Source organism: Vombatus ursinus, unplaced genomic scaffold (assembly GCF_900497805.2).
Source record: "Vombatus ursinus unplaced genomic scaffold, bare-nosed wombat genome assembly UNPS02014825.1, whole genome shotgun sequence".
Taxonomy (NCBI): Eukaryota; Metazoa; Chordata; class Mammalia; order Diprotodontia; family Vombatidae; genus Vombatus; species Vombatus ursinus.
In genome coordinates, this window is record NW_020954603.1 from 8,150,808 (window position 1) to 8,173,205 (window position 22,398).

At 56.6% G+C, this 22,398-nt stretch overlaps 1 protein-coding gene across 2 annotated transcripts in view; it reads right to left on the bottom strand.

Moving 5' to 3' along the window:
• The window catches only part of SZT2 (SZT2, KICSTOR complex subunit), an 83,375-nt gene that overhangs the window by 20,123 nt on the left and 40,854 nt on the right, over positions 1-22,398 (bottom strand). For both annotated transcript variants that reach the window (XM_027838185.1, XM_027838184.1), the window contains 33 exons: positions 21,940-22,055; positions 21,638-21,854; positions 19,239-19,374; positions 19,053-19,145; positions 18,850-18,931; positions 18,490-18,759; positions 18,246-18,387; positions 18,057-18,164; positions 17,915-17,978; positions 17,575-17,760; positions 16,891-17,049; positions 16,702-16,816; positions 16,432-16,503; positions 16,059-16,281; positions 15,163-15,262; positions 13,611-13,740; positions 13,192-13,344; positions 12,888-12,990; positions 12,644-12,749; positions 12,029-12,140; positions 10,552-10,670; positions 10,307-10,471; positions 7,673-7,757; positions 7,370-7,537; positions 7,117-7,284; positions 6,893-7,038; positions 6,533-6,699; positions 4,205-4,302; positions 3,887-4,019; positions 3,353-3,483; positions 2,963-3,060; positions 2,697-2,873; positions 2,339-2,594 (listed from right to left, as the gene is read on the bottom strand). In XM_027838185.1, coding sequence (XP_027693986.1) covers positions 2,339-2,594; positions 2,697-2,873; positions 2,963-3,060; positions 3,353-3,483; positions 3,887-4,019; positions 4,205-4,302; positions 6,533-6,699; positions 6,893-7,038; positions 7,117-7,284; positions 7,370-7,537; positions 7,673-7,757; positions 10,307-10,471; positions 10,552-10,670; positions 12,029-12,140; positions 12,644-12,749; positions 12,888-12,990; positions 13,192-13,344; positions 13,611-13,740; positions 15,163-15,262; positions 16,059-16,281; positions 16,432-16,503; positions 16,702-16,816; positions 16,891-17,049; positions 17,575-17,760; positions 17,915-17,978; positions 18,057-18,164; positions 18,246-18,387; positions 18,490-18,759; positions 18,850-18,931; positions 19,053-19,145; positions 19,239-19,374; positions 21,638-21,854; positions 21,940-22,055 — 4,598 coding nt within the window. The remainder of the gene's footprint in view (positions 1-2,338; positions 2,595-2,696; positions 2,874-2,962; positions 3,061-3,352; positions 3,484-3,886; positions 4,020-4,204; positions 4,303-6,532; positions 6,700-6,892; positions 7,039-7,116; positions 7,285-7,369; positions 7,538-7,672; positions 7,758-10,306; positions 10,472-10,551; positions 10,671-12,028; positions 12,141-12,643; positions 12,750-12,887; positions 12,991-13,191; positions 13,345-13,610; positions 13,741-15,162; positions 15,263-16,058; positions 16,282-16,431; positions 16,504-16,701; positions 16,817-16,890; positions 17,050-17,574; positions 17,761-17,914; positions 17,979-18,056; positions 18,165-18,245; positions 18,388-18,489; positions 18,760-18,849; positions 18,932-19,052; positions 19,146-19,238; positions 19,375-21,637; positions 21,855-21,939; positions 22,056-22,398) is intronic.

Consider the following 22,398-nt stretch of genomic DNA (forward strand, 5'->3'; position numbering starts at 1 on the left):
TCTGGCCTTTTAACTGTGCTCCCCATTCAGAGTACTCCACCTCCTATTGCCAACACTCTGCGCCAGCTGTCCCTCATGCCTAGAATGCCACCCCTCCTCAGCTTCACCTTCCGGCATCCTCAGGGTTTCCCTCAAGGCGCAGCTCCAACACGTTCTGCTGGAGGCCCTGCCTGGGTCCCTCAGCCATTTGTACATATTCAGCGTATACCTCTGTAGACCCATCTGTCTCCCCGGAAAGAACATCCTTGAAGGTATGACCTGCTGTGAGGCTGTCTCTGCATCCCCAGCACTGGGCAGCACTGTAAACTCTGTGGGCTCAGGGTCCGGGGCTGCTCTCTCATGGTCAGTGGTCAGTGACACCCTGCTGCCTCACCTGCCCCATGAGCAGCATTTCACTGGCAGTCAGATTAATACCAGCGATACACTGACATAAGCCTCCTTACACAATTCTGCTTCTTCCTTCCTCCCTGGAAACATTTTCCTCTGTATCCTCAGAGTCTGATTTTCATTTCTCAGGTTCACTTCCCTTGGAGAGCTCTGGTTCTTGAAGTGCTACCTTTCCTTCCTACGACCTCTGCTCTCTCACAGGAACAATGATAGAAGAGCTCGCATTTCTACAGCCCTAAGGTTTGCAAGGTGCTTTACTCACATTTTCTCCCCTGGTTCTAACAACCCTGGGAGATAGGTTCTCATAACCCTCATTTTACAAATGAGGAAACTGAGGCTCAGAGGTCATGGTCTGACCCAGGTGCCTGCAGCAGGATTTGAGGTCATCTTGCTGCCTTCAGGTCCATGCGCTCTCCCTGGCCAGAAGTGGCTTTGCTCACCACTGCTACAAATTCTAAGACAGAACTGGTCACATCTGCCCAGGGTTCCCATCATTTCAACCCTGATAGCTAGCTCCCCCTGCTGCTGAGAACCAGATCCAGAACAGAATTTCCTATCTTTGGTCGCTCTATGTGTTGAGACTGAGGGCACCAAGGAAGGCCAGGGTTCGAGTTCTGCCTCTGATACTTATGATAAAGCCACAGGCAGGTCACTTTGCCTCATCTGTAGAATGGGCCCATATCAGGTCTCCAGCCATTGCAAGGCTTGGATGAGATAGTAGGCTGCTCACAATTGTCAGTATTTTACCAGAAAGGGTCAGCAGATGTCCAAGTAAGTGAAGGTACCACAAACGTGAGCCGGGTTCCACATTGGCTCCCTGTCTGTCCAGGCGCACCACTGTCTACTGAGCTGACCAAGCTGGCTACAGGCTTCCTTCCTGCCCACGCCCCGCAGCCCTCCCATCTCTTCCATTCCCACCCAGGCCAGCAGGTGCTACCATTTACCCAGAGTTGCGTCCTGGCCACCCCAGGGCCCTGAAATCCAGGAAGACTCCGAGGAGGTCATCCGGCCTCCTGGCCTTGTTGCTGCCCACTCTTCTGGCAGCTCTGTACAGACACCAGGCGCCATGGCTCCAGTTCCCTTTTCTTGGATTCTGTTGCTGCTGCGGCTGCTGTGTCTCTTTCTAAAGTGTTATGATACCTTCTGACCTTGGACATCACAGCCACATCTCCATCACCAGCAGCTGGGCCAGTGGAGGCCTGCGCCAGGCCTCGTCACTCACCCCCCTCTGTGCTTTTAGGTGGCAGGGGTCATTGGGTTCTCCTGTTCTCCTCTGTTCCCCCCATTTCACCATCTCTTTCCATTGCCATTTCCTGAGCAACACTACCTCTGTCAGGGGTGCTGTGGTACGTACAGCCCAGCTCACTGGCCACCAATGCCAGACTCCCCTGTACACAGGCATAGGCCACTTTCTGCCTACTCCGTCCTTCCAAGCCCCTCTCCTCAGAGGGCAAATGCATTTACGAGCCCTGATCAGGGGCTTTCCCTCCTTGGACCTCGAGGCTTGGTCCAGAAAGCCCACTCCCATTCTCAGACACCATCGACTCAGCTGACTGCTCACTCATCACTTCGTCCCCTCCTTCCGAAGGAATCCCTGGCTTTGGCCTGGCTGCAGGGGTGAGCTGGCCCTAATGCTCTCTGTGGAATGAGTGCTTTCTCAGTGGCAGGGCCTGTGCTAAGGACTGGGGATGTGAAGAAAAACTTCATCATCTCAGGTAACACTCTCCAGATTCCTCTGGCAGCATCATCCGTGCCCACATCGGTGGCTCGTTGCTTGAGCTCAGTCTTGGCCCTCCCCCAGCCCAGGCCCCTGGTTCTCAGTCTTGACCCTCCCAGGTTCTCTCCAGTCCTGGCCCTCCCGGCTTCCTTGACCCCCAGCCCCTGGTGTCTGTCCAGCTCTATTAGCTCCTGGCCTCCCCCAGTTCCCTCAAACCCCAGACATAGCCCCCACCTCTTCGTTCTGCAGTCTTGATCTCCAGGAACTGCTGTCCGTGGTAAGTGACGGGGTCAGGGGGACGGGGGGCTGGGCCGGGCCGGGCAGCAGCAATATCCCTCAAGGCCTCATCAAAGGGCATCGTTTCAGGGGCCAGGCCTGCCCCCCCCCGGGAGGAACCACTCAGTCGTCCCTGTTCCCGGCTTGGTGGGGGGCCGGGGCTCCGGATGAGGGTCTCAGCCTCCAGAGATGGGGTCAGGAACGGATTTGGTTCCTGGAAGAAGCTGGACTTAGAAGCCAGACATCCCCTCCTAGTCCCTGCCCCCCAGCTGTCCAGGGTTTGAGAGCACGCGTAAGAGGGAGTGGAGTGGGTCACCTTGTCATCATGCCCAGGGCAGTCTAGGTGACCGTAGTGGTGGAAAAGACCAAGCTTCTGGCTGAGAAGGCAGTGGACGAGGTGGGCCCGAGCATTCTGCCACTGTAAGAGGCGGCCCAGGGCACGGCTGAGGGCCCCGCCGAGGTCTGGGGCCCAGTTATAGGTCAGCAGCTGCAGCTGGAAGCACAGGTCGGGGGGAGGCACAGGTCAGTGGGGTCGAGCTCCTCGTGGCCTCTCCTTAGCTGGGACCCCTTGCCAGCCTTTACCTTGGTGTCCATAACCCGGAGGAGGAGGAGCCGCTGTCGGGGGGCATCCCGACCAGAGCCTTCCACTCCTGGCTCAAAGCGCTGCATGGCCTTGGGAGCTAGGGGAAAGGGCAGTGTTAGGGTGTGAGGCAGCCTGGCCCTAGAAGCCAAGCGCCCTGCTCTGCTGGCTCTGTACTTCACTTACAGAGGCGCCCATCGCCTCCATCAGCGTTCATCCCATCCTCACCTTTCCTCCGCTGACTGTGTCCCCTAGCCCCCGCCGACTGTGCTGGCTCTGTGCCCCCAGCAATGCTCAGCCCATTTCTTACAAGCACCAGCCCTTTCCTCTCCCAGCAGGGTCTGTCCTCACCTCACTGTCCCCCAGCCCATCAGCATCCACCCAACACTCACCCTGTTGGGTCGGTCTCCGCCACTGGGAGAAGTTCCGTCCCAAAAGCAACAGATGGCGCTCAGCTCCAGGGCGGGGTGGGGGGTGCAGCTGGGCAGTGGAGCAAGGGGTGAAGATTACAGAGTCTGGACCCCTAGAGAGTCACAAGGAAGGACATAAGGCAGTTCTGGCTCAGCTCTCAAGCAGTTCTGAGGGTGGCTGAACAACACGACAGGACCCCAGGACCCCCCTCTCGCTGGGCAGAGATGTCACGGTGGCACAATAAAGAGAGCCCTGGGCTCAAATCCAGCTTCACCCTCTTACTGGCTGTGTCACTAGGCCATCACTTAACTGCTGGCTGCCTCAGTTTCCTCACCTGTAAAATGGGGAAACTAACAGCACCTACCTCCCACATCAAATAAGGTGATATTTGTAAAAAGCCCTTAGCACAGGGGCTGGAGGATAGCAGGTGCTCAATAAGCAGCTGCCCGTCTCTTTCCTTCCTTTCTGCCCCCCCCCCCATGGATTCCCACTGATGGGATGGAGCCCCCACTCACGGCTGCTGCTCAAACATGCGGACACTGGTGTCTCCCGCCAATGAGGCCACAAGTGAAATGGTCTCAGTAAGAACAGAGGGAAGAAGGAACCGGGAAACCATGTGGGTAGAGCTTCCAGAGACAGAGGGACAACCTGAGGAGGGCAGATCGGGGAAGGGAAAGGAGAGCACCGTCAGTGGGGGCAGCAGAGCGGGGGCAGACGATGGCAGCCCATCGACGATGGGTACGGCAGGTACAAGAACAGAGTGAACCATGGATCACTGCCAGGTCTGGGAGCGGGGGATGAAGCAGCACCAGAGACAGCCTCAATGTCCTCACCGATCTGGACCATGAACTCCATCCAGCGCTGACCCACTCGTGCAAAACCTGGATGGAGGACACCGACCTCCCCTTCTTCCAGCTGTGCAGCCCTGCGCCTGGAGAGGAGAAGCAGCTGTGAGCCCAGCAGCAGCAGGGCCTGGCTGATGTCCACGCCAATGGGTTTGATGGTCCCCAAGGACCTGGAGTGACCACCTGCCTCATTCACCACATTAACCAAGCCCCTTATCTTGGGGAAGAAGAGAACAGGGCTCTGCTCAGTCAATCCCTTACTGCACACCAAGAGGACTTTCAGAGGGGGCTCCTGGGCCTTTGCACTCCATCATCCTACCATGCCCAGAAACTGTCTTTCCTTTTTGCCCTCAATAGCGGGCAAACTCCTTAATTCTCTCTCTCTCTCCCTCTCTCAGGGAGGGGGAGGGGAAGGTACTTGAAGTGGCCTGTAAATGGTGACCAGTGGGGCGCTCTCAAGGTGGAAGGGCAGAGCTCATAGCGAAACCATCCCCACTGACTGGTGGTGCCCATGCTCAGTGGCAGAATGTGAACCTGGAAGGCTGGCATCTGTGACTAGGGAAGCCTGCTGGAAAGAAGCTCCAGAGGAACCCATGGAGGCTGGTGTGATGGGCACAACAGCTGGCAGTGAGCAGCAGCGGCTTCAGAGAAAGCACAGGGGTGTCCAGCCAACCCAAGACTTCAGGAACTGGACTCTCCCCATCCATCCACGCCTAATCTACCCAGCACACTGAGGCCTTCGTCCAGATTGCTGTTCACTGTGGGATCCCACCATGTACCTGCCCAGTGCCTCGGGGAACCCCAAACTTTGATCCATTGGAGATCATGGCTTCTCATGACTCGCAGCCATAGAACATTTCTAGTGGGATATCTATCATAAAACTGTACACGCTCCCAGGTCACCCAGCCGGCCCCCAGCCTCTACCATCTGTTCACTTATGGGCTCAGTCACAGTGTCCATCCCAGACACACTCATGAGCTGACGGGTGACTTGCAGGGTTGTCCACCAGACTACAACGTAAGGTCTAGACCAGAGGTATCAAACACGTGGACTGTGGGCTGCATGTGGCCCAACAAGTAAGAATACAATGAAACATAGATAGCTTTATATTTTAAAAGCTAGGTCAATACAGAGACCACAGGGAACCCTCTGTAGAGATGCATGGCTCCCATTTCTATCAGAGTTGGACACCCCGGGTGCTCTCTGCCCACAGGGTTTTTCCACAGGGGACAGTGGAGTTATGCTCGTGGCCTGTGGTAGACCATGCCAGGTAGGGGACACAAAGCCACCAACGCTCACCCTGAGTCTGGGTGGGACAAGGGGTAACCACCACTGGTTGGCAACCGTCTGTTACCTTAATGCCTTACATGATGTCCACAGCCTGAGGGTCACACAACACGGTCTTTCCTCTCACACCTTTCACAGACCCTTGACAAGCTCTGACCTACAACTGCAGATGCTCTGCAGGGGAGGGCCTGATGCTCTGCAAAGGCAGACGCTTGTTTGCAGTCAAATTCTCCATCAAGGGGGAACTAACTGTAAAGCTGTGGTCTGCTGCTCTTGACAGCCTGCCTGTTTTCTTTTCATGTTCATCAAGGCTGCCCCCAACATGTGTGAAGAGCCTTCTCAGGGAGGTTATAGAAAGGAGAAAGTAGTCATGTGGGTCAGTAGCTGCAGATATTTTCTGAGTTACTTTTGTTTGGTTGGTTTTTTAGGGGGTAATATAAAGGACCATGATGTTTTTCAACTATTTGGAACCCTATCCTCTTTCCAGTATCTTGAAAACACTTAAATGCCGTCAAAATGGCACCACTTCCACCATGAACCTCCTCTGGGTCTAAGACACAGGCATCTTGCCATCTCTGTTTCTTCAGGGCTCTCTTGGCTTCTCGTGAAATTGGTGTCTCTGGCATCCTATTTCTTCCCGGTGCTCAGGATGCCAGCCCTTGCCCTGGCTGCCCTCCAGGTCAGGAAGCCCTTCCTCTCACCTCCAGCCTCCTCAGCAGAGGAGTTTCCCCGCTTGAAGCACACTCTCTACACAGACTACATCATACTGCCTTCTCTTAGCCGTGCACTGCTAGTCCAACACTGGCTGCTGGAGGGCAGGGACACTTTCCATGGGCCAAGGCAACCCCAGGCCTGGCCCACAGTTTGTGTTAAATGCATGCTTATGGCACCGTATTGCCATAACTCTAAGGATGGCCCCAGGGTGGAGGTGTGGGGATAACTCCCAGGGGATGAGCACTGGACTTTGGGAATCACTAAGTGGGGCCTTGGGACTTGCTGACTCCAGGCTCCCCATCTCCTCCACACACCTGTGACCCTGGGCACTCAGCTCTGTGGCTGGTGTCCGCTCTGGGCCCCCTGGGGGCCGGACACTCTCGGTCTTGTGACGCCTCCGTCCCCGGGTCTCTTCTGACCTTTCCAGTACAATGTCATCTGTTGTCTTTGGGGAACCAAGGTCCCCACATTCAGCTTTACTCTAAAGGGAATAACAGTTATGAGAGGAGAAAAGTAGGAGGGGTGGTGGGGCAAAAGATCCTTCCTCTCCCTCTTCCTTGCCCATGAAGCTAAGCGGGCCCATTTACAGAGATGAAGCAAGATGGGAGAGAGGATGCTGAAGGGACGAAGAGGAGAGATGCCAGCTTCTCCCCTCCACCTTCCCTTGCCCTTACCAGCATATCCCAGAAGCTGCGCCGGCCCATTTTGCTTGGGGGAGTGACGGGCTCTCCTGGGCTTGGGGTTGGTGGGAAGGGGAGAGGGGAGGTGCTGGCTGGGTCCCCTGGACTCTTGGCCTCCAGTGAAACACTCCATGGGCTCCCTGGGGACACCAGACATGACAGCCTTCAGGTTCCTGCCCCTGGGCTGGGCCAGGGCAGGTCCCAGGGCAGGTGCATACCTGGCAGGGTCTCTTCTACACACAGGGAGGCTGGCAGCAGCCGGAGCTCCATAACAGCATCAGCCAGCGCGTGTCGGGCAGCTCCACGCAATTTCTCTTCCAGCTGTAGGCGACTGATGTTCCCCTTCTCCCATATATCCAGCCGCAGCTGCAGGTCCTGGCCCTGACCTGGGTGGAGGGAAAATTGGGGTCATCAGCTGAAGCCAAGTGCTCCCTGCCCCGTGACCCTCCCACTAGCCCTCTTTGGGCCTACCTGCGGCAGCACTGTTGGGTGGGGTCGGGCAGCAGGTGACCCTGGTAAGACTCTCAAACTCAGTCTCCTGCAGCAGGTCCAACGGGCCCGGGGAAGCAGGGGGCCAGAGCCCCAGTGAGATGGGGGCTCCCCCCTCATCCATGAAGGACAGTGCAATGCAGGCAACCCCTACACCAAAAGATTTAAGTAGGCATGGTGTCCAAGAAATGCCCTGCCCCACTATCCCTCATCCAACTTCAGAGACCCTCTCCAGCCCAGCCATCCCGCTCCAGCTCCCCAAGGCTGCCATCTGAGAGTAGGTACCTTTTCCCCCAGTGCCTTGGCCACCAGGCTTGTTGTAGAGATAAATATCAGAGTCAGGAAGGCCACTAGGAGGATGAAAAGGGTGCTGGGAAAGAACAAAGCTCAAGATGAGGTCAAGCTGACCCTGGGAAGGCAGGTTCTAAGTCCCTCTAGCCAGGGGTGTTTGCCCAATGCAAAGATATCCCTCCAACTCAAGAGAGGTGGAGGACACACCAGAGGGGCAGCGGGGCAGAGGCCTAGCTGGCGTAGACCTCTGCCTCCCCTTGCCCACAGCCACTGCCAAATCATCCTGCCCCTGCAGCTCCCAGAGGGGTAGTCTCTCCATGAGAATGGCAGCTCCTTGATGAGAAGGCGTGTCTGGTGTGATTGCATCTGCACCCCACGTTCTCAGCACCCTGCCTGGCTCACACTAATTGCCTAACTCATGGATGCGCTAGGGAGAGGGACAAAGCAAACAAATAGCTGGGAGCACACAGGGAAGAGGGGAGAGAGACATACACACCGCCTTGCCAGGAGGAGGACACAGATCCCAAGCCTGACCAAGAGCACGACAGACAGTGACCGGGGACTCATGTCCAGACATTCACTGGGGCGTGCTCCCTGACAAGTGCAGGGCAGAACAGAGTTTCCTGACTTGCCTTAGTGATGATTTAGCCTTTGAAAGGTGAAGAAGATTATTCTCTCTAACAGAGAAGAGTTAATAGAAATGGTGGGAGCCCTGAGAGGAAGGGACCGCTCCCTCCGAGAGTCTGACAGAACAGTCTGACATGTGCCCAAAGCTGGGGAAAGCAGACTTCAAGGTTGGGAGGAAAGATGGGGAGGAGGCCATGGAGGCAAATGCTTTAGGGAAGGCTAGCCCAGGAAGGAAGGAAAATGCTGAAGAAAGACAGTCTGAAGACACACAGAAAAACAATTCCAAAGAGGAGGAAAACTAAGAATTGTTTGAAGAGATGCATAGAGATGTAGATGTATGTGTACATCTCTATGTAGATGCACAGAGAACTCACCAGCCAAGTTAGATTTTTAAAAGAAACGTACAGAAGACGGAAGCAAGGCCAGGCCACAGAGGATGTCTACAGGGCCCATCACAGTCCTGTAAAAACAGTGTGTGGAGAAAGGCCAAAGCCTGCAGTGAGCTGAGGCTGGGGAGGGAAGAAGCCAAGGACAAGGAAAAAAGTTCCTTTGTTTAGGCCACGCTGGGGAAAGAGGAGGATCCAGGGGTGAAGACCTTTGCTTAGGGTGGGTGGGACAGTGACGGCTGGCACCAAAGAAGGCACCGTGCACTAGCAAAGACAGAATGAAAAGGGCCAAGAGGGAGCTGCTGCCCAAAGTAAGCAAGGAGATGGTAGGAAAGCGCCCAGCTACCCTGGGTGAACTCGCATCAGCTGGCCAGATGGACACCATCCTGGGTCCCAAAATCTCACAGGTGTGCTTGTGGCTCTGAGAGGCGGCTGAACCCCGAAATGGGAGAACCCCCGAGCGCCAGCCTGGTTCCATCAAGGACATGCCCTGCCAGCCTGAGCTCATCTTCTGGGACGGGATCACTCAACAAGGAGATGAGGGAAGGCCGTGGCTGTCATTTACTCCGACACGTAGCCAAGCAGTGGATGCTAGAGGCGGTGCTTGTGGAGAAGATGGAGAGACGGGGATTGGACAAGACTAGAATCAGACAGATTCAAAAGCAGTCAGGTAGCTGTTCCTCACTTTCATCAATGACCTGGATAAAGGCACTCGTGGCAGTCACATCAGATTTGCAGGTGACACAGAGTGAACACAGGAGATGACAGAGTCAGAATCCAAAAGGATCTCGACAGGCTAGAGAGCATCGGCCTAAATCTCATTAGATAAAGTTCATCAGAAGTATGTGCTGATGTGTAACCTATAACAAATTGCTTGCCTCATCAATGTGTAGGGGGGAGGGGGCGGGAACTTGGAACTCAAAGTTTTAAGAAATGAACGTTAAAAATTGTTTTTCTAAGTAGTTAAGGAAAATAAAATATTACATAAAAAGATAAAAGATACATATGTCAAGTCTTACACTTGGTATCAAAAAAGTCCAGTATGGTGAAGAGGGCATAGTCAGAGAACAGTGGTTTGAAAAAAGACATAGTGGCTTTGGTGGACTGCAAGCTCAGCTGAAGTCGGCAGGGTGATGAGATCTGGGGCTGCCTGGAGAGGGGCTAAGTTTCCAAAATAGAAGGGAGCCTGTCCCACTGCCCTAGGCCCTGGTCAGATACCACCTGGAGCCCAGTGGTCAGTTCTGGGCTCCACAGATTAGGAAGGATACTGATAAGCTGGAGAGGGGCCAGAGGAGGGCGAGCAGGACGGGGAAGGGCCTTCAGTGCGTGACACAAGAGAAAATGAGGCATGTTGATCGGAGGGAAGACTGTCTAGGGGGGTGAGCATTATCTTCTAGTACAGGAAGGCACCCATGTGAGGTGGTATTAGTTGCCAAAAGGCCAAAGGAGGCAGGATATCAGGACTTTGGCCGTGAGAGCTGTCCCAGTGTGGAAGGGGCCAGGAGGTGGTTTCCCGGGCAGAAGTGGGCCACTCCACTACAGGGACATGGGAGAGGGGAGGGGCTCCCGCTGAGCACATAACAGCAGTCTGCCAAGCAGACAGCCGTCCCCTTACCTGGAAGTGGTGGCGACTGTTGCTGTCTGTATACTTTGGCGAGTGCAGGAAGATAAGCAGGTTCTGCCGCAGGTACCAGGCCAGGGCTGGGAGCCACGGCCGACAGGCGGGCGGCAGCACCAGGTGTAGTACCTCTGAGGGAGGGCTTCCCGGGGGCTGGATGAACTGAGAGAGCAGAGCTGGGGTGAGGCTGGGGCAAGGATGAGAAAGCCTGGGAGCACCAGAAAGGGCCCGCAGCCTGTTACCTCGACGTCAGCAGGCGTGAGTTTGCAGTTGCGCACGAGCATGACGGTGATGATATCCAATGTGGCTTCATCCAGGCGCCGCCGCAGGGCGCGGACCAGCTCCTCTGTGATCTCAGGGCCTGCGGGCACACAAAAACCCTACAGCCAGGGCCCATGACACACACTCACACCATCAGGGTAAACTAAAAAAAAAGCCAAGGTTAGAAAAAGCAGGCTGAGCTTAGTTCGTCCAGGGCCCCTTCCTCCAATGGACCTGAGCCCTCTGTGTGGGCCCTGGACCTCGTCCTCCCGTCTCCTCTTAGATCAGGGCAGGGTGAGACTAGAAGACGTCTAAGCTTCCACGTCTACCTCTGGATGCTGAGGTGGTTCCCCCAGGAGAACACGAGCTCCCTGAAGGGTAGCGGGGATGGGCTTTTGTTTGGAGTCTGCACCCTGACAAGGGAGCTCAAAGTTTTAACACAGAGAAGGAGCCCTTAAAGGCCAGGTTAAGGAATTTGTTTTGTCTTAGAAGCACTAGGGAGCCACTGTTGATTCTTGATCAGGTGGGATCACACAGTCAGGCCTATGTCCCTGGGGGAATATTTTAGCAGCAGGCTCAAGGGGCACAGCCTGTTGTGTGGCAGATCAAGCACGGGGCCTGCCAACGGGAAGGAAAGATGCGGGCTCGGATGCCTCCAGCGGCTCTTCCTGGCTGTGTGACCTTGGGAAAATCACTTAACCTTTCTGAGCTTCGGTTTCCTCACTGTGGGTAATGACATCCCCTGCCTCTCCGGGTTGTAAGGCTATGTAAGATATAAAGTGTGCTCAAGGCACAAGCAGAGCTGGCTGGGGGCTAGGGCCGGCTGCTTTCAGGAATGGGACTGGTGGCCTGAGCTGGGTCAGTGCTGATGGAGGCAGACGAGCTGCGGGCGAGGGGCTGCTGCCGGCCCTCAGTGTGCATACGGGACAGAACGTGGAAGAGGCCAGGAGGTGGAGAGGAGGCTTGGGACCTCCTTGAGGGAGGAGGGAGAATGGGCTCCAGGGTGTGGCCTGGGTCTCAGAGATGGCGCAGAGAGGTGGGCAAGGGGTAGGGCTGGTACGCAGGCTGGGGGAGGCACTCCCTGCCCAGCTCCACTCTCAGAAGCACAGATGCAAGCCTAGAAGGTTTGGCCTAACCTTAAATGCTCCTATGGCAAGGCGCTCACAGACCTCAGACAATGCATGTGATCAGAACCTTCTTCACCCAGAGCCAGGCATGCCTTTCCTGCAGCTTCCCACACCCGCCCAGCCCAGCCTCCACTGGTCCTGCGTCTGTCTTCTGTCCCCAGGACAGCCCTGCAGATACTGAACACAGCTACTATGCTCTCCTGAGCAATCTTTGCTTGAGGCCAAACAAATGCACACGACTGCCACCCCCTGGACAGGTTCCTAGGGGCCTGTCTTTTCTAACTTGGTCCCTAGCACTGAAGGCTGCCCCTGACCAATCCGTAGGTCTCACCTGCCTGTCCCACACCATGCACTAGGAGTTGAATGTGTCGGTCAACCTGGCCCACAGGGCGGGCTGTCTCAGAGCTCCGGCTGGAGGCCACTTCCAATGGGGATCGAGGGCCCTGTGCGAGGAGAGAACAGGAGAATCAGAGGGGGAAGAGGGCACGGGAGCGGGACACAGCAGGCAAAGGGCCTGGATTAAACTATGGAACTGAAGAGCGGGGAGGCTGAGGGTAATCAGCGATGGATCAGAAAGATGGTGGTGTGGCCCTAGGGCTTAAACATCCTGCCCAGCAGCCCCAGTGTCCTCAGCAGAGGGTGTTATCTCAGGGGCCAGGGAGCATCTTGTCCAAGCTTATACAGGGAGTAAGTGGCAGAGTCAGGATTTGAACCCAGGCCCTCTGATTTCAAATCCAGCACTCTTTCCATGGCACCATTATTATCCCATCTTACAGATGACAAAAGTGAGACTCAAAGTGGTTAAATGATTTGCCCAGGGTCACAAAGCCCTGTGAGTCAGATACAGGAGATTTTAGCCCACATTTGCCTGGCTCCAAAGCTCAAATTCTCAGACAAGCCACAATGACCAGTAATGCTATGGAGCAGTGGGGAGGCAGTGACTTGCCGAGGCCTCCTCAGGACAGATGGGTTCCTGGCTCCTGGAGAGAGCCAGGGAGGGGGGCAGAGCATCCCCATCTAGGAGCTTCTCACTGCATGATGTCTCCAGAAGCCTGCAAGGGGAAGGGAACTGGGGGTGAGTGGGCCAGAGGTGTATGTACACCCGCCAAGGCCGTTCCCCAGACCCTATACCTGCTCCCCCACGGCAGCCTGCCCCCCCACAGCAGCCTGCTCCCCACTGCTCCTCCTACCGCAGGTAGTAGACGGCTCGAGTAGCTTGCTCCTGGTACACAAACATGTTTTTCCTGTTCACCACCGAGAAGGCATTGAGCACAGAACGAAGTGCCTGGATGGCTGCAGGACAGCCAGGGCTCAGTAAGGCAGCCAGGGACCCACAAATGAAGGCCGAGCAAGGCTGAGATATCAGCACCCCCACCTGCCTATTGACATCCCCCCAAGCAACCCCATGCCAGGCCCACCCACCTCGTGACCCATAGCCCTCCCCCCACCCTGGCCCATCTGCCCAGGGACCTCCCTTGCCCCGGGTCCTCTTACCCCGGGACACTCCCATGCTGGGCCCCATCTTGAGTCGGGAATGCACACGGATCACAGTTCCCCAAACAACATTGCAGGAGAAGTGGCCGGGCACAAACTGCATTGTGGCTGCCAGGTAGCCGCGGGGGGTACAATTCTCATCAGCTGCATAATCTGCGGACAGGGAACACTTCAGATCAGAGTTACCCCTAGCTCATCCCCAACACACACAGTCAGACCCCTTCTGGCCCATCCATGGAGCAAGTGGAGCCTCCTACTTCCCTGGATGCCCAGGACAGCACCATAACCTGTCTTCTGGGCTTGGATTCTCAGCACCACTGGGCAGCAGGACCCATTGGTAAGGGGAATGGGGTGTCAGGCCCTCACCATCACTGGGCAGCAGGGCCTGCTAGTGGGGGAGGGGGACCTCAGGCCCTCACCATCACTGGGCAGCAGGGTCCGCTGGCGGGGATGAAAGGGGGTCTCACTCCGCCACAGATCTTCCTCACTCTCAGCCACAAGCAGGGAGTTACAGACATGGCTGTCATGGAGGTCTTGAAGAAGCAGCCGCTGGAGAAGATAAGGTGAGAGGTCAGAAAACTAAAAGGTCCCTGAGGGTTCAGTGAATCAGAAGGAGGGCCTTGCGGCCAGTCAGCCAAAGAGGTGTTCTGGGTCACTGGGAAGTCAGGGGCCTTTGCCAGATCTTCAAAGTGCCCCAGCTCATCCAGATCCAAACAGAAATTCCCTTTACAACATCCCGGACTAGCCATTGTCCAGGTCCTGGATTTTGAACTGGAAGGTCTACCTTCTTTTTTTTAAACGATCGAGGAACTGAGGGCCCAGACGACTGCATGACTTGCCACAGGTCACACAGCTGGTACGGGACTAAGCCAGGACAGACTCTGAGGTCCTTGGACCGCACGATGCCTCCCTGCCTCTCGTTCCCAGCTCCCTCACAGGCTCCTGGCCCTGGCACCCAGAGTTTCACACCTTTGGGAAGGGCTCTGACCAGAGGGGAGGCCAGCACAGCCATCCCCCTTGCCCAGGCTGCCAGAAGACCCTCAGGGGACACAGGTCTTCCCCTGTCTGACCCTAGGACCCCAAACAAATGGTTACTGCATTCCATCTCATTGCACTTGGTCTAATGGCTTAAGCCTGTCAAGATTTCTGAGCCCTCCTCTCTCTGGTGTCCGGGTTGCTGGCTATTCCTCCCTGCCTGTGGACACCCGCCAGTCCAATGGGGCTCATCTGCCTCGATCCAAGTCCTGGACAGAAAGTCTGCCCCTAGCAGAGCCCGTACGAGGCAGACATGACCCCTCCTGCCAGTCCCAAATCTACCTGCCTGGGCTCTCTTCATCCCTATCTCTGAATGGGCTGGGAAACGAGACCTACACAGAGCATTCTCCTGAGTGACCCTGTCCAAAAACAGAGATCTGGTCAGCCGGGCACAGCCTGCTCTTGGGAAGCCAGACCAGCCAGCTGGGATCACTGCCTCCCTTCCTGGGTGTTCACTGACCATCCCTTCTATAACTTGGACAACTGGTTAAAGCACCAGTCTCATCTGTTTGTTTGGTTTTTAATCTAGGACCCTGCCCTTCTCCGCTCTTTCTCAGCACTATCTGGAAGGTCTCGCTGGCCTGCTGGTGCTAAGACCTTGCTCAGTGCCCATGCTCCGTGCCTCTTAGGTTAAGGATTCTATCCTGGCTTCCAGGGCTCCTTTCTAGTTTAAAGCCCTTTGGAGTCAGCTCATAAGATCCCCCTAAGAGACACCTACAAATGAAGGCAGGAAGCCCAGTCACTGGGGATGACTGAAGCACAGGGAATTGTGGTCAGGCACGGATCGGGCCAGATGACCTCTGAGGTCTGTGCTCAGAGCATGCAAAAAGGAAAGCTTACCCACCTAAGCATGCGCGCGCGCGCACACACACACGCACACACACGCGCACACACACACACACACACACACACACACACCCCACACCCCCCCCTCACCTGGTTGACCTCTCGGCAGATCTCTCCGACCTTCTTTGCCAAAAGCTGCTGCAGTTGCCGGCACTCAGCGCCTGGTCCACTCTCATCCCGACTGAGGCTCCTGTAAGGGATGGGCAGACACCCAGGCAGTCAGGGTAAGGGTGAACTGAGCCAGGCAGATTGGCCAATGTGGGGAAGGAGCCATCGGCTCAGGGACAGGCTTCACTAGCAGGAGTTAGACGCAAAAGCATGATAGTCTCAGAAAAGTCATGCCCACTAAGAACAACTGGTCAGCTGAGGAGTGTCAGGAGCAAAGCCCACAGGCCATATCTGGGCTACACCGACCAGAAGGGACAAGAGGCCCCTTAACTACTGCCTCTAGCTGACCTCTTCAAGACATGGCAGCCACCGAGGAAATCAATCAGCTGAATTTAAACTGGGCCTTCTTTCCATCTGTGCTTACTCTCTGGGACCACCAAGGACCCTTTCCTCAGAGAGCTCACACTTATCCATTCATTCAAGGAAACACACACAAGCACTGCCTATACAGGAACAAGACGGTCCTCCCCGCACCGGGGTAGGGGGGAAGAGGTGGGGGACCTCTGGCCTGCATCTGGAACAACAGCGGAAGGGCCCACCCTCACTGGGATGCTGGGGACTCTCAGAGGGTGCCACAGGGAGCCACAGTGGTTATGGGCATTCATTGGGGGGAGGGTATGGAAACTCACCCTGGGATCACACAGGGGCACGTAATGGGGGAGGGTGAGGGTAAGGGGAGCTGGTCAAAGACAAATCTTCATTAGGCGATACAGGGGCCCACTGAGGGTTATAGGCACTGGCCGGGGGTGAATGACAAGAACTAGAAGCCACTGGGTTCTCAGGGGGGCTAAGTCGGGATCACCCAGGTCTGCCCTCACCGTGCATGGGCATAAAGCTCCACTCGATCCTGCATCACACGCACAAGGAGCCAGAAGTCGGGCAGCCGCGGTGCTGCAAGGGTGGCTAGGGGCTGCCGGGGGGGGACTGGCCCTGGGGACAGCGTGAAGCCTGAAGGTTCCTCCAATGTGGGGACAGCGTTGTCCCCTGGGGTCACTGTTGGTCCCTCGTTTTCTGAGCCACTACTGCTGCCTCCGTCATAGCCTGAGGAGACAAGAGCCTGGCTCACTGAACCCGTGATTCCCTTGGGGCTCTCCCCCCCTGCTCATCCATGTTTGCTGCCCCCTCCCCTCATCATCTAGCTTTTCTGATCCTCCCGCCACCCCTTAGGTAGAGTCTGTATCCTCAGCTCACCTAGCTGGTCAGAGTCCATGCTGCCCTGGCTGGACACGACACTCTGCCCTCGGCTGGGCCTGGGATGGCTCCCTGAACAAGGGAGGAGGGAGCAGTGAGGCCTTCATGGACCCCACACACACCGTTCTCTCCCCTAACCCGATCTGACCCCAGCAAAGATGGCTCCCACAAAGTTAGGGTAGGGGACAAATATAGGCTGTGGAGGGGCATGAAGCCAGGGCAGTGTCAGAGGAGGGACAGGCACAGGGCCTGCGTGAGGCTGGTGCCCACCTTCCTTATCACAGGCTCCATGAGACCCTAGTGGTGTCCCACTGGACAATGCACTCAGCGTGGAGCCCTCGATGTCATCAGGGGACTCAGGGACCTGGGGACTGGTTGGCAGAGCCTGCGGGGAGAGAGACAAAGATCACAGAGGAAGGCCCTCGGTGGCTCCAGGCCCCACTGACCTTCAGCACTCACCTCTGCAGGGCTGGAGCGTGCTGCTTGGTCCTCACGACTGAGCCAGGCCCAGGAGGTAGGGGGCTCCTCACAGGGGCTGGGGCTGACAGACACAAAGAAGCAACCACTGTCGGGGTCCTGGCACAGGGAGTGGCCTGGGAGATGAAGTCGGCAGAACTCCTGGGTAGGACAGAGGTGAGATGGGAGGGGCCTGGTTCAGGCCATGGACAGGGTTGGAGGGCATCTCCAGCACATGGATCATCAAGGCCAAGCCCAAAGGCGCTGGGAGACAAGGGTCTTGGGGAGGCCTGGGCTCCCGGAGGGAGTACCACTGACCTCTGCATCCCTCCTCAGGCTTCCCCTCCCCCTACTCTCTGCTGAAAACTCTGCCTCATATTTCATGGGAAAACTGAGGCCATCTGCAGAGAGCTCCCTCTTATCGTGTCCTCCTCGTTTCCCATCCCAGATGCCTCTTTCGCCTCCATCTCATGGAAGAGGTGGCCCTGCTCCTCGCCTGAGTGAACCCCAAGGCCCCTTACTGCCGGTGCCCTCTCCCTGCCTTTCCAGAGGCATCTGCATGTCACCTCCCCCACTAGCCTGGGAGCTTCAGGAGGCCTGGGACTTGTTTCTGCTCTTCTCTGTACCCTCAGCATGTGCACACTGGCTAGCACACAGTAGGTGCTTAATAGATGCTTGCTGACTAACCTCTTTAAATCGAGCTAGGGAGCGTTCTGGCCCAAAGACAAAGCTGAGAGGCAGTGTCTGCCGAAGGCAGGTCGAGCGTCCAGGGGAGGCGTGTATGTGGGCTGCTACTCTTTGGAGGGAGGAGCCGCTGGGGGCACTGCCCCGACGCAGGGCCCCCACCATCTCATCCTCGAGCAGCCAGCGAATCTGGAGACAGAATGGGAGTGGGGGGCAGGGAGGAAGGCAGCGAGTAATGGAGCAGAACATGGATTGGATGCAAGACGGGAGTCCTGCCTCACCAGTCCCCTTCAGGGTCACTGAGGTCTCTGATCCTGAGCCAGGACCAGCACAATAGTCTTACCTCACTCATGGTGGTCTCAATCGCCTGCCTGTGGGGCAAGGGGAGGCTGGACAGCCCGGGCTGCCTGGATAGGGGAGAAGGCCAGGGTCAGCGTGGATCAGAGAAGACAAAGGGTGGGGGCCTGAGCCTCTGGGAATCATACCTCTCTATCTCTGGTGGGGGTAGTGGGGGCCCCAGGCTGTCGTCGGAGCGCAGGGAAGAAGGTCGCCCAGGAGACCGAGGGAAAGAGGTGCTGCTCTCAGAGACAGACCTGGGAGAGAAGGGAGCTAATGAGCGCTGACGGAGAGCCTGGGAGCTCCAGAAGCCCCTCAGAGCCTCAGGCTTGCCTGACCTGTGGTGCTGGGGATCTGAGGCTGGAGGTAGCTCCACTTCCAGGGGCAGGGTGAGAATGTAGACATCCAGGGTAACGCTAAGGTCCTGTAAAGCCAGGCGACTCCCCAGGGGCAGACTCTCCAGAGAAGTCAAGACCTGACCTGCAGAGGGAGGGAGGAGAAAGGTTGGAGGCCCTGAAGGCTCAAGGCCTTGGTGGGGGCAGGGACACCGCCACAGGTCACAAGGGTGGTGGAGAAGCTCACCCAAGCAAGTGGGCAGTGTATGCACAGGCATGGAGTCATGCTGTCCTCGGAGGCGCACGGAGCACGTCAGGTGCAGGAAGAGAGGGGGCAGATCGTGGGCGGTGCCCTCAGGGCCAAAGGCAGCATCATCCCCCAGGACGCTAAAGGAGTCCTCATCTGGGGACAGCGACGTGGAGTCTGGAGGCTCCAGCTCAGGCTCCCGGCTGTCTCGGTATTCCACCTCTAGCTCGGGGTCACTCTCTGTGGCGATGCAGCCCCCGGACACTTCTCCTGGGGACAGGGGGCAGGCTGTCTACGACTGAGGCAGGAGATGACAGGACACACAAACCGTGCCCACACCCCCCCACGCCAAGCGCTCACCTTCATCACCTATCAGCTCAGCCTCTGACAGCTCCAGGTCACTGACTTTCCTGTCCAGGGCATCCCGAGCGCTCTCATCCTGCTGAAAGAAGGGGCAGAGGAGTAAGGCCACCGAACGTGGAGTTCAGTGAGGATGCTGGAGGGAGGGCAGAAAGCGTGGGACAAACAAGGAGGAAGTACAGACAGCAGGGTGCAGGCCTCACCTCGCGCTTGCTGGAGGAGGGGCAGTAGAAAAAATAGTGGGGGTTGGAGGGCACAGCTCGGAAGTGCAGGCGACTGATTTCCAAGAACTTCTCCTGTGGGGGAGGGGGACACACAGGGATGAGGGCCCTGGGCTGGGCCTCGGCAGCTGACTTTGTTCCCGCCCCAGCCCCGGGCCTGGGCCCCACCTGAATAATGCTGTGCAGCTGGCTGTGGGCCCCACCAGAGAGCTGGCACACCTCGGAAAGCAGGAGCTCAGGCCCCAGAGCTCCAGGGCCTTGCATGCGCTGGGCTTCGGGCTCGTTGGGATCCTCTGCCTCTGCGCTGCAGTGAAGGACAAGAGGTCAGACCAAGCAGCCACTTTTGGCCAGCGGCCAGCCCTGCCTGCCCTAAGCAGAGGGGGCCCTGAGGCTGCACAAGCCTGTGTGCTGGCCCACAACCCTCTTCTCCTTCTCTGGGTTTCTGGAATGCCCCTCTCTCCCGGTTCTCCTCCTCTCTATCTCACCAGTCCTCCTTGGCCTGCTTTGCTGCCCTGTCCTCCACATCATGACCTTTAATCTCTCTTCTTTCTCTGGACAGTTCTCCTTGAGGCCCTCATCAGCTGCCATGGTCTTGATGATCATCTCTAAGCAGATGATTCTCAGATTGAATTATCCAGTCTGGCATCTCCACCTGCCTGTTGGACATCTAGAACTCACTGACCCACAAATATCTCAAACTCAACATGTCCCAAACCGCACTCCTCCTCCCCATCCTGCCGAGGGCACCAGCATCCTCCCAGCCCCCCCAGGCTCACAGCCCAGTCGTCATTCTTGCTTCCATGGCCTCTCAATGTGCCTCATTTCTACCGTCCCTCCTCTGGGGCAGGGCCCATCACTCCCCCCGGGCCCCTGCAGTAGCTGCTGGGGGGGTCTGCCAGCCTTGAGTCTTTCCCCACTCCAGACCACTCTCCTCTCAGATCCCAAAAGGATTTTCCTCCAGGGCAGGACCGACCATGACACTTCTCTACACAATAAACTCTCGTAGGTCAATCATAAAACACTGTTTGGCATTCCAAGCCTTGGTAACCTCGCCCTGTGCTACCTTTCTGGTCCTTTGCTCTACTCACAGACTGCGATCCAGGGACAAGGCCTCCTGCTTGTTCCCCACACGGACCTTGCATTTCCCAGCTCTGGGCCTCTTCCCTGGCTGTGCCTCCCACCTGGGATGCTCTCCTCCTCATCTCTGCCTCTGGCTTCCCTGGCTTCCTTCTTTTCTTTCTTTCTTTTTTTTTTTTTTTTAAGTGAAGTAATATCGTGTTAAGTGACTTGCCCAAGGTCGCACAGCTAGTACGTGTTAAGTGTTTGATCTGAAGCCAGATTTGAACTCAGGTCCTCTTGACTGCAGGGCTGGTGGTCTATCCACTGCGCCACCGAGCTGCCCTGCTCCGGCTTCCTTCTACAGGAAGCCTTTGCTGATGCCCCCCCCATTCGCCCTGATCAATCTTGTCTGCACAGAGCTGTCTGCGTGTCGTCGCCTGCGGCAGACTGGGAGCTCCTGGGGGGCAGGGACGGCCTTTGTCTTTTTTTATGTCACCAGGGATCGGCACAGTGCCTGGCACTGACTCCCCTGAGAAATCACTTGTTCCCACTCAGGCCTCCCCAAGCAGGTTCTCCATCCTTCCCGCAGGTTCTAAGCAGCCGGATCACTCAATACAAGGAATTCCTTTTATTCCTATCACAAGGAAATGTGTCCTCCCTTCCCCATTCCCCATTCTTCAAGGACAGAAACTGTATCCGATCTAATAACAATAGTAATAGCTAGCATTTGGATAACACTTTAAGATTTGCAAAGCATCCCATTTCATCTTCATGACAACCCTGGGAAATAGGTGCTACTATCATCCCTATTTTACAGATGAGGAGAGTGAGGCCCAGGGAGGTTATATGACTTGCCCAGAATCACACAGTTTTTGAGGCAGGATTTGAACCCAGGTCTTCCTAGCTGCCTACGGCCCGCTAATCCAAACTGTGACTCTTCCTAGTTCCCAGCCCAGGCTGGACTTCACTCCTACTAACTCATTCTCTATATATGCCAAGAGCTTCTCCTCCAGAAGGCGACATTCTCTGGCTGATGGCCAAAGTGCCCTTGTGCCTTGCTGGCCCAGGTGGTCAGAGCAACCCCCGTCCCCCAACCCCAGCGGTCCCTTCACGCCCTGACAAATGACATCTAAAGTAGCAGGCTTGTGATCCGCACCCTAACCCTGGCTCCAGCTTAACCCATCCTTGGCCCGTTCTACCTGGTACTAAGTCCAAAGTAAGTCCCAAGGGCAGGACCTCATCTCAGGCCCCTCCCTAACTCCCAAAGTCCTGAATGCAAAGCAGAGGTCACCGGCTCATGAGGTCAATGAACTTAAGGCTACAAGGGACTAGGTCAGCAAGCCCAATTCTTTCACTGTGCAAGAGGAGGAAACAGGCCCAGAGAGGGAAGTGGCCTTCTCAAGGCCTCATGGGTAGAAGTAGCTGAGCTGGGATTCACTCTGGAGCTCTTTCCACTACAAGACACGATTATCGAAATACCCTGAGCTGGGGCTGGGGGTTGGCCTCACCTCGACTCCGAGGCCAGAACTGCCCTGTCACGGGGCTCAGAGCCGTCCTCGAGGCTGCAGCTCCCGGGTGCCTGAGGCAGCCCATGAGCATGGCCACAAAGTGCCAGCAGGAACGGCGTGATGTCGACCTCCTGAAGCAGCTCCTCACAGGCATCCACAGCTACCAGAAGGTCCTGGGAGCTCACGGCCTGGGCCTGCTGGAGGCTGCGGAACAGGCCTGGGGGGGCGAGGGAGACGACAAGTGGGCACAGTCCCTACCCCAGGGGACACAGCATGAAGCCTGCCCCAGCCCAGCTGCTCACCTCGGACGTAGCAACGCTGGGCATGCTCCTGCAGGAGCGCACAGTGATCAGCCACTTCCTTAAACTTGGGGTCCAGCCAGGTGGACGTAGAGGAGGGGTGCTCAAGGAACTTAGACCTGGCGGGGAGGAGTGTGGGCCTCCAGAGATCCATGCGACATGTCCAGCTCCTCCCGATCCCTACCCTCAGACTCCCATCTGCAAACACTTCCAGACCATTTGTCCATCCATACATCCCATGTCATCCCATCTCTCCATCTATCCATCCATCCACCCATCCATCCCATTTATCCATCCTATCCATCCCATCCATCCATCCATCCCATTTATCCATCCTATCTATCCCACCCATCCCATTTATCCATCCTATCCATCCATCCATCCATTTATCCATCCTATCTATCCCACCCACCCATCCATCCACCCATCCATCCACCCATCCACTCATCCACCCACTCATCC